The sequence below is a fragment of the Cavia porcellus genome, unplaced genomic scaffold (assembly GCF_034190915.1).
Source record: "Cavia porcellus strain 051 isolate PalLab524CR breed Dunkin Hartley unplaced genomic scaffold, mCavPor4.1 scaffold_17, whole genome shotgun sequence".
Taxonomy (NCBI): domain Eukaryota; kingdom Metazoa; phylum Chordata; class Mammalia; order Rodentia; family Caviidae; genus Cavia; species Cavia porcellus.
This window is the reverse complement of record NW_026947500.1, coordinates 28,335,916-28,353,818: the sequence shown is the minus strand read 5'-3', so window position 1 is coordinate 28,353,818 and position 17,903 is coordinate 28,335,916. Positions and strand designations below refer to the sequence as shown.

Genomic DNA, 17,903 nt, shown 5'->3' with positions numbered 1-17,903 from the left:
AGGGGCAGGGCAATCGATGCCTGTGACACTGTCAAGGTAAGAGGCTTTGCCCCCCTCATGTGTGTTCTCAGCCCAAGTGGCTCCTGCCCTCCATACCGACCATACTGTTCCACATGGGATAAGGGATCTGTGCTGGACCTGGTGTACTACAGGAAACCTCAGTATTAAAGGACAACAAGCCCATCTGCAGTGTTCACCTAGGTCACTGGTGGAAAACCTTTTGGAGACCAACTAACTACTCAAACTGTAACACAAAACCCACTTATGAATCACAAAGTGATAACGCTGCAATTAAACCTGAATACCGAGGTTTTAGTTTACAAAAATAACCTAATTCAATGCTCGGTTTCTGGTGGGACTTGGATTGTGTGCCAAGAGAGGGCTCTGCGCATACCCACTGCAGCAGGCATGCTATAGGTTCGCCACACTGACCTAAGTGAAACACCTGCACCATCTTCAAGCCGCAGAAAGTGTCACATTTAAGGTCGCACTGCAGCAGACAGGTGCTTGATGTCCAGAGGAAATGCCACAGTAACAGAAGCCCATTTCCTGACTCCAGACCTGTCCCCATGCTCCCTGTATCCCAGAATGCCAGGGACCTTCCCAGGACCACTGCTGCCATTGGAGACCACTGGGCCTAGGGCCATTTAATAGGGAAACAAAGAGTTCGGGGGTAGGGGTGTGAGCAAACAGGAACCCTGAACACATTCTTCATGGGGAATAATGCTGGGTGGGATTTCTCAGGGAGCCCATTGCCAGGAAAGGCATGGGACGTGGTCACAGTACCTGCTTGGTAGTGGCCAGAGGCCTTGGTGGTGTCATAGACGGCTTCCAGATCATAGCCCAGGCCCTGTTGGCTGATGGCCTCTGGGTAGCTTGTAGACTCGGCAATGTATGCGGGCTCGGGCTCACTCTCACTTGCAGGACCTCTGTGGCTCACTTCTGCCTTTAAGGAGGCTGCATCCTGGAAAGTAACAAATGGACATTTCCTGTGGCCTAGGTTGGCACCTACAAAGTTCACAGCTACACAGCCAATGCCATCGAGGATACAGGGACTTATTTCCTAGCTTCGGCTGGGATTGAGGACAAGGACTCCGGTCAGGAAAGCATCAGTGCAAAGTCCTGACTGACCTCTCATCCAGGGAGCCCCAGTCCTTATTACCCCAAGACTCCCAAATCCTGAAGGAACTGAAGTCCACTCTCCCCACCAGGAACCACACACTCCCCAAACTGCATCCCAGCACTCGAGTCAATGCATCCTGAGTTCGAATTAGCCTGTTTGTAATTTTAGGCCTCAGGTTTCTGTCCTGTCCAGTGCTGCCTATCAGCACCAGCCAGCAGCTTCCCATTCACCCCAGCCCACTGCCTGGGGCAGCCACACTGTTGGGCAACAAGGTTGTCTTCTAACAAAATTATCCACGCAGAGTGAGGCAAAGGAACCACCAAAAGAACCACGTACAAAGACAAAGGTACTCAGGGGAAATATACACCTTATAATTTAAAACTGCGTGACTAAAAATTTTTTTAATTAAAACAAAAAAAACCGTATGACTTCTGAGCTCTAACAGGCATCCTGAAGCACACATTAACATTGGCTCTAATGTTTCTGACCCGATGCCCTATGTGGGTCACCAAAAACAAGGCAGGTGGTCAGGAATGGCACTTGCAGGATGCTGCTGGGAGGCCTGGCTTTCTCTGGATTTGGGAATGAGACCAGGAACACCCAGCCCCGGCCCTGTGCATGTCCATAGCTTTCCTGGGTCTGTAACCTCTCTGTGTCTTGAGTCCTCAGCAGTTGCAATTCACTGACACAAAGTGCTATTTAGATGAAAGAGGAAATGTGCAGCCCAGAGTGGCTATGGGGGAAAAAGGAAACGGGCCATGGGCCACAGTGGAGGAGGAGCCAGGAGCCTGGGCAGAGCACACGAGTCGTCAGGCAGGTTAGCATCTCAGGGACAAGGCAAGATCACAGGTGTATGCGAGGCACCAATGTGGCACAGAAGGGAGGTGTCTGGGAACACACCACCGGAGCCACAGGAGTGACACAATGGGTGGTGCCTCAGGGCCAAGGGAGGATGACAGTTCCCATAAAGAAGTGTGGCCAGCTCGACACACATAGGCTTGTGAAAGAAGACCAACAAAACCAATGTGACTGAGCATTTGGCGTCCGGTGACTTCCCCGGGGCTGTAGGGAGACAGTGACCCACTCCTCAGCTGGCAGTCTGACTATAGGGAGGTGCAGAAAGGTAAGGAAGGGCTGCGGGGAGTATGCTTCACTCCAGGGATGCCATCCCTGAACCCTGCCACACCATAAGCCCAGTGTGGGCACAGAGCACAGCAGGTCAAATATCGACGTGGGCACAACAACAGGTCCAAGACTCCTTCACGAACCAAACGAAAACACCCACCTCATAGACAGGGCTAGAAGGCTGCCTCTCCTCAGCTGGCTGTGGAGTGGGGGACTCGGTGGGTGTTTCCTTTTTCTCTCTGGCTTGCTCCTACAATAGAAAAACAGCAACCAGAAGGTCATGACCATCTCGATGACACCAGCAACTCAGAAAAGAAAGATACCTTAGCCTGAAGAATGGTCCTGATGCAACAGCAGACAACATCACACATCCTGGAGATGGAGCTGCTGGAGCAAAGGCAAGTCACACAGTCAGCAGACCACCTTGAGAGCAAAGACCTCAATGGCCTGCAACACTCCACCGTGCCACGTCTTGGGGGACAAACTTCACCAGATACCAGGCACAGCCACAGAGCTGGCACTGGCCTATAGCTTGCTGTTGAGCCCTCATGCACCAGGTGATACAGATGATTAGTTGATGTGTAGTGCACTGAGGTTCTCAAGGACCATGACGTGACACGACTATATTCTGAGTGGGAGGAAAGTATGAATCTTTGGCCGCCATGGATACAATGCAGTAGACAAAGAATGCTCCGATTCCATGGTGGGCCCAATGTCATCACAAGGTCCTCATAAGACAGGGAGGAGTGTGACAGGCAGGCAGGACATCTGAGGATGGAAGCAGAGGCTGGAGTCATACTAGCCAAGAAACGCAGGGGCCTCTAGAAGCTAGAAAAAGGAGACACACCCAGAGCCTGCAAAGGAATGCAGACCCTCTGAAACCTCTGGGGATTTTGACTGCCAGAAGCGAAGAAAGTGTTTCAAGTTCAGTTTAGGTGACCTGAAACGGCAGCCACAGGAAACACACTGACGGCCTGCACGTTCCTGGAAGGGCTGCCGAAGACACACAGCCAGGGAGCCGCAGAGGCATAATCTGAACCCCTGGTGCCCATGCCACATCTCTCCCTCATGGGACAACGAAACACTGTCTCATTTTGTTGGAAAGAAAAGTAGGCCTGGTCCTTGAGACCCTGAGCACAGGTCTCTGCATGGCTGTGGACTGGCCTGACCGGCAAGCATTTGTCACCTGGAATCCTACACAGGCTCAACACCCAAAGCCTGAGTCCCAGGGAGCCCTGAAGGGCAGGAGTGGGCCCACCAGCTGCAGCACCCAGGCCCCTGGCTGCAAGGTAACTGGATCACCTCACAAACACAGCTGCAGGCTGAAGGCCCTACCTCCAGCCCTTCCCAACCCAGCTGGGTGAGAAGCCTCCTCAAAGGCAGCCACCAGACAGTGTGGATTGACACACAGGCTCTTCTAGCCTGGACGCACTGTGCCAACCTCTCTGGGGCACTCCTAAGTAACGGAGGGGCTCCACCTGAGACTCAGCACACTCCTGGGGAAGAGCGGGTCCTGGAAACAGAAAAGGACTCAGCAAGCAACCTGCAAAGAAAGGGGCTAAACAGTAACTACCCAACTCGCATTTCTCTCTCCTCCCAAGCAAGCAGGTCAACCTGCTTCTTTTGGGTGCTGTTGGATCCCAAATGACAGAGATTAAAATTCAGTCATGAAATAAGGAAGGCCCCAATTATGTGAAAAAAAGACGAGACAGAAAGTAAAGCGTGCCTATGTGTATTCGGGTGTTCTGTGACAAGAACAACAAACAAACACCTTACTTTATAAAAACTATGAAGGAGCGGTCATTAGGCGTTTCTAATTACTAAGAACAGGAAAACAGTGCTGCCAGGATCCTCCGTTTCCCTCACCAGCCTGCCTGTACTAAGGCAAATCGGGGCTTGTTCATTAATGCCTGCGCTCCCAGCACCCCTGCCTCTGCACACCGACCTCCTCCCTGTGGGCATTCTCAGAACCCAAGCACTGCTGTAAGGAGAAAACAGCCAGCACCTCACTTGGCCCAGCAGTTTCATGCACATTACTTCAGCCTCTACTGATGAACTACCCAAGAGAACCAGCCAGGCTGTGAGCTGCGGGTCCTGAGGAGCAGGTGGCAGAGCAGAGCCAAAGCCCTACAAAAACCTCTGGAAAGTTGCACCCTGCACCCTGTCCAACCTCCCTTCCTTTAGTTAAAATGTGCAGACCACAAGGAAAAGTGGCAGACCGGTCCCAGAAGTCAGGGCAACAGAAAGCACATCTCCCTTCCCACTGAGTTTGTCCTGAAGGATCTGGCAGGTGGGTTTGGGGATGGCAGCCCTGCCAGCCTATGTTGCTGACTCTTTGAGTGGAAAACGCTTTCTACTAAGATCCTCTGGGACTGCAGAGCAAATTGGCAGCCACCACAAGCACAAGCACCCCCTCAGCCACGCATGCTCATGCACTGGGCCAGCTCCTCTGTCCTCACCTCCAGCTTCCTTCGAGCCTCCTCCTGCTCCTTCCTTTCCTTGGCCATCCGCTGTGCTCTCTCTGCTTCCACCTTCCGCCTGTCCTCCTGCTCTCTCTCTTTAGCGAGGTTTTCAAAGTTTGCCCTGATGTTGCTGGTTTTGCTGGTCACTGTCAAGGAAGGAAAGAGGGAAGAGGGTGTCTGCCTCACAGCACCTCGGAACACCTCCCTGGGCTGAAAGCCCAAGCAGAGTGACCTTCTGCAGCAATAGTTGGCCCCACCAAGAGCTCACACTTCCCCCACTGTGCTGAGCCTGCCTACTGGGCCAGCTCTCTACACGGTAAGTAGCAGCACTTCTGTCTGAACCTTGGTTTTCCAGGTTTTCTTTTCTGAGATGATGGGAAGTGAACTCACAGAAATCTGAGCTACATCCTCAGTCATTTTTACTTGCTTTGTTGAGACAGTCTCATTAAGTAGCCTAAACTGGCCTCAAACTTTTGATCCTCCTGCTTCAGGCTTCCCAGTAGCTAGGATTACTGGTGTGCACCGCACAGCCCAGCTGAAATACTTTTAAATAACACATCATCACATTATTTGCTACCACATGCTGAAAAACAAAGAAGCAGGCATCCTTACCAAAAGATGCAAGTCTGTTGTTATTAAAGAAGTTTAAAAAAAAGGTACTGATTTTCAGCAGATTCTGACCTTTACATCTGCATTTTGGGTGTTTCGTGTGGCAGAAATGGGAAAGTCAGAAAGCACTCCTGTACATCTCAGAGAACAGCCTCTCTGCACTCGCTAACTGGTTTTCTTATGAAACATAATTCTCCCTAAGATAACAAGTGGCAGACAAACTCTGGCTTGCAGCTTTGGGGATTTGGCAGACACTTCCTTCAAAGTAAATGAATCAAATCATTCTGTCAACAAAACTTACTGCAGTATTTGTTACCCATAGGAAAATTAATGCTTTCAAGCAGACTTAAAGAGTTCTAGAAAATTAGTAGCTGCCAGAGTGAGCATGACAATTGTCACTCAAAGACTGCACCAATGAGATGGAGAACAAATTTCTAATTTTCTACAATAGTATAATGAAAGGGATCAACCGCAGGAAAACAAGGATAACCTGTAGGTCTAGTGTTTTCCTAATGGCTGAACCATGACGTCATGCTGGGTAAACTTCCCATGGTGCAGAACTAGCCTTCAAGGAAAGACAGCCCACACGCTCCAGGAAAAATACAAAACACCATAGTGACCCCAGGTCACCAAGGCCCCTTCCTTCCCACCTGCTGGCCCACCTGTGTCCAGTTTGTCTTATCTGTAGAAGCAACCTGGCCACTGCCACAGACAAAATGTGGGAGCAGAGCAGATATGAAACCCCAATCCACCATCCTCTAGTAATGGGATTTGGAAAAATATAAAATGATGTCACTCCCCTAAATTTTCTTATTCTGAAAATCACAGTAATTTTCTTAAAAGCAAACTCATTAAGCAGATGTATAATGGTTTTATCTTTACATGAATTGAAAACTTTCCTCCATTTTAATTTATAGTATGATACATACCAATTACCACATCCAGCACCATGGAGGCTCCCTGTGGTCCTCAGTGACTTTCCAAGTGCCAAGGTGGTATGGGCCCACAGAATCGGGAAGTGATCCCAGGCAACTGCAGCAGAGCTACAGTAACTCTAAGCTCCACTCCCCTCCTTCTTCTTCTCTCCCTGTCCCCTCACTCCACTGAGACTTGAGCCCAGGGGTCTTTCATTGTTTAATGTTTCTTGTGACAGTTCTCACTGAGTTGCCAAGACAGCACTTGAACTTGCAGTTCTCCTGCCTCAGGCTCTCACAGTGCTGGGGTTCTGGGCACGCGCCACCTACGGGCAGGTATTTCCTCTGAGGTGAGCAAAAGTGGGCTTCTGCTTCCCAGTTTTAAGTGGACCCCCATTCACAGGGTGCTGGGACTCTGGTGTAGGCTTTGTTGTGAGAGATACTTTCCAAAGCAAAGAGGGGTTAACTGTGTCTCCAGGGTCCCTGCAATGTAGGGGACGGGGTTCTGGGAGCAGTCACACATGTCCCTCTGCTCCTGGCTGTTTCTCCAACCTAGCTTTTCCTCCTGGGATTTTCCCTAGACTTTCCTCCAGAGAAGACCACATAGCGCTTTGGCTGTGCAGGTGACACTCACCAGCTTCAACAGGGACAGTCTTCTGGTAGGCAGAGGATACCTGTGCCACATCTTCAAAGGTCGATGCATTCTGCAGAGATGGAAAAAGAAATCCGAATTGTGCTCCTCTGCCCCTCCGGCCCTGGGGAAATGATACATCCTCCCCAGATCCCTCAACAGACCAGGCAGCCTAAAGCTCTGCCGCTGTGTCCTGCAGATTCACAGAGGTACAGCCACACACACCGCCGACCATTAGTCAGTGTCACATCCACCTGCTCAGGGACAAGCCACCTCTGTGCTGCTCAAGCCTGATCAAGCTTGCCCCCGCTCTGCCTACAAGCCTCTGCTCTCTGGGGACGGGTCCTCAGGACACACAGGCCTGCCTGGCCAGATGCTCCATGTGGCTCCTTAACTGCGATGCCACCACTTTATTTCAACTGGGCTCTCAGCTATGCCCCAGGGAACCTGCTGTGACATCAGGCCCTAAACTGCAGGACCTAGCACAGGCTGATGGGGTCCTTAGAAACTAATGACCGTCCCCAGTTCCTTTGGGAGCTGCACCACTGCTGATAGGAGCACCCTGCTTCGGCTCAGGATGCTCACTGCTTCCCCACATGGCACACTAGAGTGCAGCCCAAAGAGGCAGCCCTCGAGGTAGCAAAATCACACGTCCCTGTGGCACAGGCACAGGCGGCTCCAACTGCCCACAGGAGACCAGAAAGGAGTCCGGCTCACTTCCATCCTCCCCTTTATCTGTCCTTTCACAGGGGAGCCCAAAAACCCCACCCCAAAGGACTCCCACCTAGACCAGAGCAGTCACCTGTCCCGTCTACCTGTCCCCTGCCCTCCTAACCACCATGCCCAACAGATCCAGCTCTATGGCTTCTGAGGACCTTCAGCTTAGACTTATCTCTTTTGACTCTAAGCTTTGGCTGCTCAGCTTTCCTGACTAAACCTTTCTCTCTTCCCAAACCCACTGACCCTAGACAGTCTGCTACCTCTTCCAGAACAAACCCTGCCCAGCTGTCCAGGGGACTCCTGCCTGCCCTGTAGCCTCAGGGTGGCAGTGAGGCCACTACCCTGGTTCCTCCCCTCTGATTTGGGAGTGTGGCTCGAGTCCGGTCATCCCACTGCCTGCAGTGGAGACCTCTGGCTTGCTGCTCAGGCAGGGGCCATCTCTCCGTCCACATCCACTCCCCATCCACATCACCTCCCACACCATCCCTGCGCTCAGCCTTCCTCACAGTGACTCCATCACCAAGACCCACCTCTGCTCTGCATGCTGGAAAGGGAAGCCAATCTATACGTGGGACGCAAGCATCCTTCCACTGAGCTACCCTCCAGACTATGACTGCCTACAGACCACAGCCTCTCACACTTGCCACCTTCCTACCCACATAAACCTTGCTCCATCCTCCTTGTCCTCTCTGGCCTGGCTCCAAGATTCACAAGAGCAACCACGCTTGCCCTCATGCCTATTACAGCCAAACTTGTCCAAAACAGGATAGGCTGGCATTTCCAAAACGGAAGGTCACTGGCCTCGCGCTCACCTCCATCACCACAGGGACAACTGCAGACTCCAGTCCTCAGCGACCCATCATGTTTTCAGGATGCCTCATAGCACAGCCTAGGCCCTGGGCACAGTCCTTGCTTAGAAAGCACTGGTCTCCATGACAGCACAACAGTCCCAAGGGGGAATCATGATGCCTCACGCACAGTGTTACAAGAGGCAATGCCAGCCTCGCATGCTTACTTCTATGGTGTGTACAAGCCCAGCAGTCACTGGTTACTACTGGCACCCACCAGACAAGAGACGGAAACTTCCTCAACTCCCAATCGCAAAGCCACAACTTCTGACTCCCTCGATCATTAGCTCCTTCCGTCTTCCTGTCCCAGGGGCCCCAGCCACCAGAGACTTGCTGGGGTTCCCTGCTACCACCTGGAGGAGCCTCCTTGCCCAGCATCCTCTGACCTCACCACTGCCATCAGACAGGTGCAGCCCTGAACTGGAGGAACTCCAGGCATCACAAGCACTTACATACATGCTCACCCAAATTCTCCAGATCTAAAAGTCATCCCACTGGCCACTTAGCTCCTCCCTCCTCCTGGGCCCTTGAAGACAAACCCCAGCCCAGCCACTTGCCACCTTTACATCTATGACATCAGATGCATGTCCCCTTGCAACTCCAGCCTAAGATAATATCTTGTTCATGCCTCTGGGGCCACCTCCTCACAGCATCCTTAGACCATCTCCCACGATGCAGGCAGGGGCTACTCAGGGGAGATGCCACTCTTGTCCTCTGCCTGCTAATCCCATCCAGGGCTCCAGAGTCTGTTTAGCAACTTGAGGACCGCACATGGTTTGTGCAGCTCCCCTCTCCAGCCTCTGCAGTGATCCCTCAATCCCCCACACCAAGACATATGCTGTGTCCTCTGCTCTGCAGTCTCCCAGCCCTGACTTTCCTAACAAACTCTTCCCCGCTCTTCAGAACTGGGCTCTGACTAGTCCTTTCCCCAGACCCCTTGGCCTGTGCGGTGTGCCCAGGGTTCTCCCATGGATCCTGGTGACATGGGGAAGTGCCCGAGCAGAGGCTGTGAGGTCAGCAACAAGCTGCATAGGAGCAGAGCTCTAAGGCTCCGCATGCCACCCACCACTACAGCCCAGGGCAGGATGACCCTACAAATGGTCTCACATGAACTCAATTCCCAGCCTGATTTACCATTCATAATCAAAGTTCAAATAGCAGTACGATCCAGTGACAGCTCCCTCACTGCCATGCTATGGCCAAGCACTTAGCCTGGCTAGTTCAGACCCTCGACTGGGAGCCAGCCCACTGCTGCCGTAGTGACATACACCAGGCTGAGTGGGTGGATGGCCAGAACCATGAGCACAGTGCCTGCCTGATGGTAGCTACAAACAGCAACTGACACAGAGTGGGGGCTGCAGGAATCCCTGGGCCTGCCGGCAGAAAGTTCTACTCCTGGAGCTGGACAGCCTTACCTTATCCATCCGATCTTTCTGCACCCCGTACTTGCCACCGAATCCTTTGGAATAGTCTGAAGGTGACAAAACACAAGATTTACTCTGAGGCATAGGACAGGCCCAGTCCGAGATGACCGCAGGTGCATGCAGACAGGTCTCAAACAGCCCAAGGAAATGCACCCTGGCAGAAAGAACCAAGAACCGCCACAAGACAGGCTTTCCAGGCCAGGCAAGTTGCGTCTGACCACAGTGTCCAGTGCACAGGCAGGGAGCAGGACAGGCGTGGGCATGCTTCTGGCATTCTCCTGGGGAAAGGGCGGGGACAGGCAGCAGGCTGGCAAGAAATAAGCCAAGAAGGGGGCACAGGACAGGCCTTTGCGATGCGCCACTTCACTAGCACAGTCTTCCATATCAGCCACGGGGCTTATGCTCATCTGTTTCCTGTGCGCCCGTTCTACCCAGCACTAAATAGAGGCTCAGTCGCAGTTTGTTTTCTTGCTTTTTAAAAGAAAGAAAATACTCCATGTGGACATTCTACCAGCCAAATATGTCTGCTGCAGCAACACACATCCACATGAAAGTCACAGTGTCATGCAGTCTCAATGCCGCAGAGACCCAATGGCCCTCTCCATGCAGTCTGCGGGGTCAGGCCCAGGGTGTTCAACACCCTACGCCCGAGCACTGCACAGCTCCTAACACTGTGCTCAAAGCCTGCACTCTGCCCTTCACTGCTGGATATCACCATTCCCCTAGTCATGGGTCCAGGTTCTAGTAACCAAGTCTCTGTTGGAGAACTTCGATGGACTGCTCTAAGGAATATGTGTCAACTATCTGGATTTCCAGTGTGTGGCCCCAGAAAGGTTACTTGCCAGCTGTGTGCACACTTGTGTGACTCCATGCGAAGATCCTACACATGGATGGTGTCACAAAGAAAAAAAAAAACAGAACAAACAAAACTACCCACCCCTGTCTAAAAGGCACCACTGCCACAATGAAACACAGAAATCACATAGAACACGCATTTCTCAGCCCTCACTGCTACGAAGACTCTGATGGAAGGGTCAGAGGTGCTGGAACTAAAACCTCTCTCTCTCTCCTCACCTCAGAGGCAGCAAGGCCTGGCATGATGACCCAAGAAGTCGTGGTCAAAAGCAAGCAAATGTGCAGAAGGCTGTTAGGAGACCACCCCAGAAACCAGATAAAGGGGTTAGAGTTCATAACTTGTGAACTATCATTTCTACCCCAACTTTCCCCTGAAAGGTCAAAAGGGGAAAAAAAGAGAATGAGAAAAAATGGAACTTAGTTTCAATGGGTTGAGGATGCCCAATGCTCTGACAGCTGGTGAGCAGGAGAGCCTGCTGCAGCACCGAGGTGAACCCTGAAGCCTGTGCTGGAAGTGGCTGCACCGCAAGGGAGTGTGGGAAGAGGCGGGGGTGGGAAATGTGCCTTGCTGGGATTCGTGCTTGGCCAGTCTCTCCTTGTAATCAAACCCCACAGCGGAGGAGTCCTGCCTCTCGGACTGAACACCAAATTTGCCTCCGAAACCAGTCTTATAATCTGGAAATCCACATGTGACAATGGGGAAAACAACCAAGAAAGGAAACACAGGGTGTGTTAGAATCACATGAGAATGGGCACTGTCTAACATATCGTTTCAAGAAAGCAAGAGCTCAGTAAGCCTAGTGGGGCTGACCATCTGAAGTGGACTTGAGTGATTAAGGGACAACTGGCAAGGGGAACACTTCAGCCCCGACCTGGAAGCAGCTAAGAACTGTACTTTCAGTCATTCAGCAAAGCCACTCCACGCATGGAGGCTTCTCTTGAGGCTCCAACCCGTGCTGCTGAGACATCAAATACAAAGGACACCCTGCCCCACCCCTGCCGGGCACAGGATGGGTCCCTGAACCCTAGCTTAGGTGGGGCAGAAGGAAGGCCTCTGCTGCCCTTGAACTGACTCTTCCAGGGTCAGGGTCTCCCTTGTGACTGTAAAACACTGCCGGTCAGAAAGGAAGCATCTGATGACACAAACCAAAGCTTACTTTATAATCAAGAACTGGGGCCTAAGTGCAGTGCGCTTCAGCGCAGTACCCGAAGGGCACAAGGCAAATGCTCCCAGCAGTGCCACTGACGCAGCCCTGTGCTGTGAGACACAGCCCTCACGTGACTGAGGCTCTGCACTACTAACTAGCTCAGGAGCTTCCGGAACGCTGGGACGGCACCACATAGAGAAGACACCACACTTGAACAGAAATATAGCGAATACAAAACATGACCGGCCCAGGAACACATACAGCTCTCATAATGGCCTTGATTACGGGCAAAGAGAATGTACCTTTTTGAGATTCATGCAGCTGTAATTTCTCTTGGTGATCCCAGCCAAGGGCACATTTGTCTTGTCTGTCTGTTTGCACACCAAATTTTCCTCCAAACCCTTTCACATAGTCTACATGCACAATAAAAAGCCATAATCTGGTGTTAACAGGCAGCCTGGGCACAAGTAGAAAGCAGGTTTCTAATAATGCAATTTAAAACACACAAGTCACCAATCCCACCCTTTCTTTTCCAGAACTTTGGTAAAACACCCATTAACACCCACACAAAGTAGCCAGAAAATTCCCTCATCTGGAATCTCAGCGTTGCAGACAGTCCCACCCAATGCACAAGGCTTACACCAGCATTCCGAAGCAGCACTATCTCAAGACATACAGACAGATGTGTGGGACAAGGACATTATTATGAGCAAAAAAGGCATAAACATCTGATCTCATTTAAAAGCTATGTTTCTGGAGTCAGTTTTCTATTTTGGCTTATGTGTTTTGAGACATGGTTTCACTATGTTGCCCATGCTAGTTTTAAACTCCTGGGCTCAAGAGATCGTCCTGGCTCAGCTTCTTAGTAGCTGAGACTACAGTCATAAATCATGGCATTTGGCGAATGGATCATTTGTTTCAAAACTGAATACTTCCTATAAACCTTATTGTCTATCATTAAGCCACTGCACACTGTTTTAACTACTGTAGCTTCTCCAGTCTTGAAATCTGATAAAGACCCTCACCTGCTTAAAAAAAAACCAACAAAATCTGAATACTTAATCAAAAGAAATATCCACTTTAAACAATTATCTGAAATACTTTGTCCTCCGACACCACCCCCACCCCACCCCCCCGCCATCCTGGTTAATGCCTGTCACGTTATTCTCCTAGCTAGAGAATAAGAGAAAAACAGAAGAGACCTTTCTGGGACTCATGCTTCTCTGTTTTGCCTTGATACTCAAAGCCAACAGCACTTTTATCCACTTTGTCCTTGTCAATACCGTATTTGCCACCAAAGCCTTTGGAGTAATCTACAAAGAAGAAAAGACTGTTTAAAAATGAGCAAACACATTCAGTTAGTCTTAGTAGCCATTAAGAAAGTACTGTTACTACTCAATTTCCCCCTTGGGTTTCTGAGACAAGGTCTTGATGCACAGTCCAGGCGGCCTCAAAATCATGATCCTCCTGCCTCACCCTCCCAGGAGCTGGAATTATAGCTTATCCCTCAAAGAGAAAGAAAGAGAGAGAGAGAGACAGAGACAGAGACACAGACAGAGACAGAGACAGACAGGAGGGCAGGATAGCAGGGAAGAGGAGGGGAGTGAGAGAGACAGGGAAAGAGAGACAAGAGGAAAGAGGATAAACAGATGGACTCTTTCAAGATTGCTGGAAGATCAGAGAAACGTGGACAGTATCTGTGTGTTGTAATATAAACATACAGATAGTAAAGCGCCCAAATGTTGTGGTTTGGACCTGGAATGTCCCCCAAAGGTACACTTGCTTGTTCCCTGCTGCTGGCATCATGGAAGTGGTGGAAACTGGGAGGCGTGGCCTAGGGGAGAGACAGGGCACTCTGGGGCTCTGGAAGGATATAGTACTTTATTCCCACCCCTCCTTCCAGTTCCATACAAGAGGAGCAGCTCTGCTCTGTCGTGTGGCTCACTGCGGCCCAGAAACAAAATAGTCTGTGTGACCACAAGCTGAGACTGTAAACCAAAGTAACCCTTTCCTCCCATGAGGTGTCCATCGCAGGCATTGTATGACAAGGATGAAAAGCTGATAGACAGCAGATTAATAATCACTCAATAATCCCTACAATGTATCATCTCTCAATCATTCCAGGAAGCAATGACAAGGCTGGAGGCTGAGATGCCTACAGCAGCAAGCATCAAAATCTCTAAAGCAAGCAGAGACACACCAGGGAAGGCTTTCTAAGAAAAAGAACACATAAGGAACATCTTCCAGAAACACCAGTTCTGTTCTGATTCAAGTCATATTTAATTCTTACTCAAGTCACTTTAATTCTGAAGAATGACTCTCACGGACTTGGTTACAGCATAGAGCACGGAGCTCAAGTCCTGTGAGGAAAGGCCCAGGGCATCAGAGACAAATGACACTTCTTTTTGCTCCGAGCCAGTGCATCATGAGACTGAAGGCCAGGCCCCAGGGAACACTGTACACACACTGGCCTGGGCACGAAGCTGCACACTCTGCTGAGAGGAGCCTGAGGCCAGCAGCAGGCCAGTAGCAGGCCAGTCCCTGGCAAACCACAGGCTGAGTGTCCCCACAGGCCTGCAGGCGCTGTGCATGGGAAAATACCAAGTCAGCATGCCTTGAACTTCCAGTGGTGTGGTCTGTTTTCTTTGGGATTTGAAAGAAATCAGTCCTCAGTGTTCAAATATTGGCAGTCATAAAAAAACAAGAAAAAATGCCAAGGGTTTAGCTCAGCAGCACAAGTGCCAGCCTGGCAAGTAAAAGGTCATGAGTTCAATCCCTGGTACAAAAAAAAAAAAAAAAAAGCTGAAAAGTGCACGTCAGACAAAACAAACAGTGTGGGGATGGAGAAGCCACGACCCCAGGCAGGCGGGGGACTTAGATGACCTGCAACCTCAGTAATAGAGTGGTTTTTGAGTGGGGTTTACTAGGTAGGTCACCACAGGAAGTAGAGGCAGTACAACCTCTAACATCACCCTGGCAGTATTTTATCAGAATTTTAGGGTTTTTCAGAGGGTTAAACATCAAACCCAGAGCCTTGCACACACTATAGGCACACTCTCTACCACTGACCCACGTCTCCAGCTCCTATCAAGATTTTAACAGCCTTTGACATTCTTGTTTTGCTTGTCTGAAACTAGCCCCTTTGAATAATCACTCGTGAGTAAAATACAGGTAAAAATTTTTCACTGCAGTCAACTTTAACATCAAAAAACTGCAAATAACCTGAATTTCAAGTTCAAAGGAAGAATGGTTAAACAGACAATGGAATCTTCATAGGCTGAGGGACTGAGCAGCCACTAAAAACATGAAATGTCCACAACTACTCACATTAAAAAAAAAATCAAAACATTTAATAATGTTTAAAAACCGCATGTATAAGGTAACCCCATTTATATAGGGAAGAACATCCCCTCAAGTGCTTTTTTACTCATAAATGCACGAGGAAGGTAAGAGAGAAGCCGCTCACCTTTCTGTGACTCATGCTTCTCCGTCTTGCCCTGGTAGTCAAAGCCAACAGCACTCTTGTCCACCCGGTCAGCCTGCACGCCATACTTGCCACCAAAGCCACTGGAGTAGTCTAGGAAGAACAGTCAGCATAAACACGATGACAAGCCACAGTGCCACTCTTGCTAAACTAGGCAAAACGGAAATGCCCAGGGATAACAGCAACCAAGAAACAAGAGCATGCATCTTACAATGGACAAAAGAGCTGGACAGACAGCTCAGCGCACAAGTACCTGCCTGGCAAGCATAAGGGCATGAGTTGGAAACACAGTACCAAAAAAAAAAAAAACCAGACAAGCCACCCACAGGAGATGCTGAGCATGTTTACAGCCCACACACAGAAGGGTATGCATCCTTTTCCACTGCTCCAGGGAGGTCTGTTTCCACTGTTAGAAATAAAGCTATATGCCCACTTTAAAAACTGGTTAAGTAAAGGTCGGGGCATAAAGAAAGCTATGCAGCTGAAAACCTTACAGATGAGACCCTAATGTTCCATATGCCCACACCTCAGTTAACTATCCCTGCCACTGCTCATGAACACGTTCATTGCTAATTACAAGGTAATACATAGAAGGCAGAATTAAATAAGCCTGCAGAAAACACAGGCAGCATTCTAAGGAAGCAGTATACTTCTGAACTGAAAATATGGCTTCAGAGACTGGTGACATCATAAATATGAATCATTACCATTCTCACCCCTATACATATAAAATGAAAATCAGAATTTAGCAACTCTATTTTCTGTCCTTAGGAGGGAATGTTAGTTTTCTGCCAACAAAGTCAGAGAGCAGCATCACTCAGAAAAGGCCTGGCTTCTGCTACCAGCCAGGAAGCACTACCACGACACCAGATGGCAGAGCTTTATGTGTGTTGCCCAACAGTACATCCAGGTGATTCAGGAACTCAGAGCACAACTGTCCATAGGTAACAGCCCTCATACCCCGGAAGTGGGCTTCAGGCACCCAGGCACTCCCTTCAAAGCTGGGCTACAAGGCTGCTCCTGGTCCCGTCCACACATTCTACAGCTCACCTTTCTGGGAGGCGTGCTTCTCTGTCTTCCCCTGGTACTCAAAGCCTACTGCAGACTGCAATTACAGAAAATAAAACAAATGCACTTTTAAATGTCGCTAAAACAGTCACTCTGAGTTCACAAATATATAAAACTTCTAAAACCACAAATCCTGTTATATTTGGACTATTTTCCTAAATCAAACACAGGTTAAATTCACCCCAAAAGCTCTGCTGCTGTGAATTTACATGCTATACAATGTCCCACAGTCACACGTGGTGGCACATTCCTATAATCTGACCAATCTGGGAGGGTGGATAGGGCACACTGAAGCAGGAGGATGAACAGTTTGCAGCCACCTGGAAAACCTGGTGCAACTTTGTCTCAAAATAAAAAAGGGCTGCCTTGACCTATGCTCACCCAGTAAGGGACCCCGCCTCTTGTTCCCAGTGTTCCTATATTATGATATGTTACTTGCTTTGTATCTCCCACTTCTAAATTCTATATAAAGGAAGTTCTCTGAAAACTCAGGGCTGTTGAATTATCCTGCAACAGCCTGACGGCATGAAGATTCAACAGTCTGCGTACATAAAGGTAAAAGGCTGCCTTCTTAAAGAATAAATGAATGAATGAATGAATGAATGAATACATTTGGGATGGGAGTACAGCTCTGTAGGAGAGTGCTTCTCTAAGAGTGTGCAAGGTTGTGAGTTCAATCTGGAGTACTGCTGGAAAAAAAACACTTTCACAGTCTGGCGGGCACCACAGTCAAGCACACCCAGGGCAACATGGCTTCCTCCCCAGAAGGCTGCTGCACATTAGGCTCAGCTAATGTATTGTAGCCAAATAATCCCCATCTGGAACAATTCTCTGTGCCACACAGAAACGCATTCTTCAAATAAGCTATCTGAAGAACAAAATAATACTAATAACAACAACAGCAGCAGGAGGCAGGCAACATGGTGGGCATGTGGGCATACTATGTGCTGTGCTTCCCACAGAGCCCCATGAGCTAAGGATTATGATGACTCCCATCTCACTTGGAATAAAAATTCCAAGACAGCTAGGATTCAAAAAGTCAGAACAGAGACTGAGGCCTGTCCAAATCCAGGCCACTGCCTGCCAGGAAACAAAATGAAGGAAGGGGCTAATGGCCCTGATCCAAAGGGAATCAGAACAGGCTCAAGCCTGAACCTGCCAGAACATCTGGACCCAGCCTGCAGCCCTGAAAACGAGGGCTCCACAGGAAGAACTCTGAGCTGCACTTGCCACAGTGACATTTATGAAGGGAAATGGCTGGGAGGGGTCCCCATTGGCACATTCTTAGACAATATATCTAAGGGTGTCCTATGCCCAGGGCACTGAAACTAGGACCCCAGTCCATCTGGTAAGTAGACAGCAACACAGGGATCCCTAAGCCCATCTGAGAAAGGCATTTCATTACATGCTACTATCCACATTCCTCACCCAGATGGCTCAGCTTCTCAGAGTACCCCAGGGGAAGAGGCCTGCCGGCTCCTCTCCAGAAATC

At 49.7% G+C, this 17,903-nt stretch overlaps 1 protein-coding gene across 4 annotated transcripts in view; it reads right to left on the bottom strand.

Moving 5' to 3' along the window:
- Window positions 1–17,903, bottom strand: part of LOC100731735 (src substrate cortactin) — a 34,681-nt gene that overhangs the window by 3,404 nt on the left and 13,374 nt on the right. For 2 of the 4 annotated variants that reach the window (XM_003468329.5, XM_013150858.3), the window contains exons 6-15: window positions 16,394–16,448; window positions 15,326–15,436; window positions 13,062–13,172; window positions 12,162–12,272; window positions 11,276–11,386; window positions 9,848–9,903; window positions 6,868–6,937; window positions 4,708–4,856; window positions 2,409–2,498; window positions 787–964 (exon numbers count right to left, since the gene is read on the bottom strand). In XM_003468329.5, coding sequence (XP_003468377.1) covers window positions 787–964; window positions 2,409–2,498; window positions 4,708–4,856; window positions 6,868–6,937; window positions 9,848–9,903; window positions 11,276–11,386; window positions 12,162–12,272; window positions 13,062–13,172; window positions 15,326–15,436; window positions 16,394–16,448 — 1,042 coding nt within the window. The remainder of the gene's footprint in view (window positions 1–786; window positions 965–2,408; window positions 2,499–4,707; window positions 4,857–6,867; window positions 6,938–9,847; window positions 9,904–11,275; window positions 11,387–12,161; window positions 12,273–13,061; window positions 13,173–15,325; window positions 15,437–16,393; window positions 16,449–17,903) is intronic. The other 2 variants (XM_063227693.1, XM_063227694.1) reach the window with 2 other exon arrangements.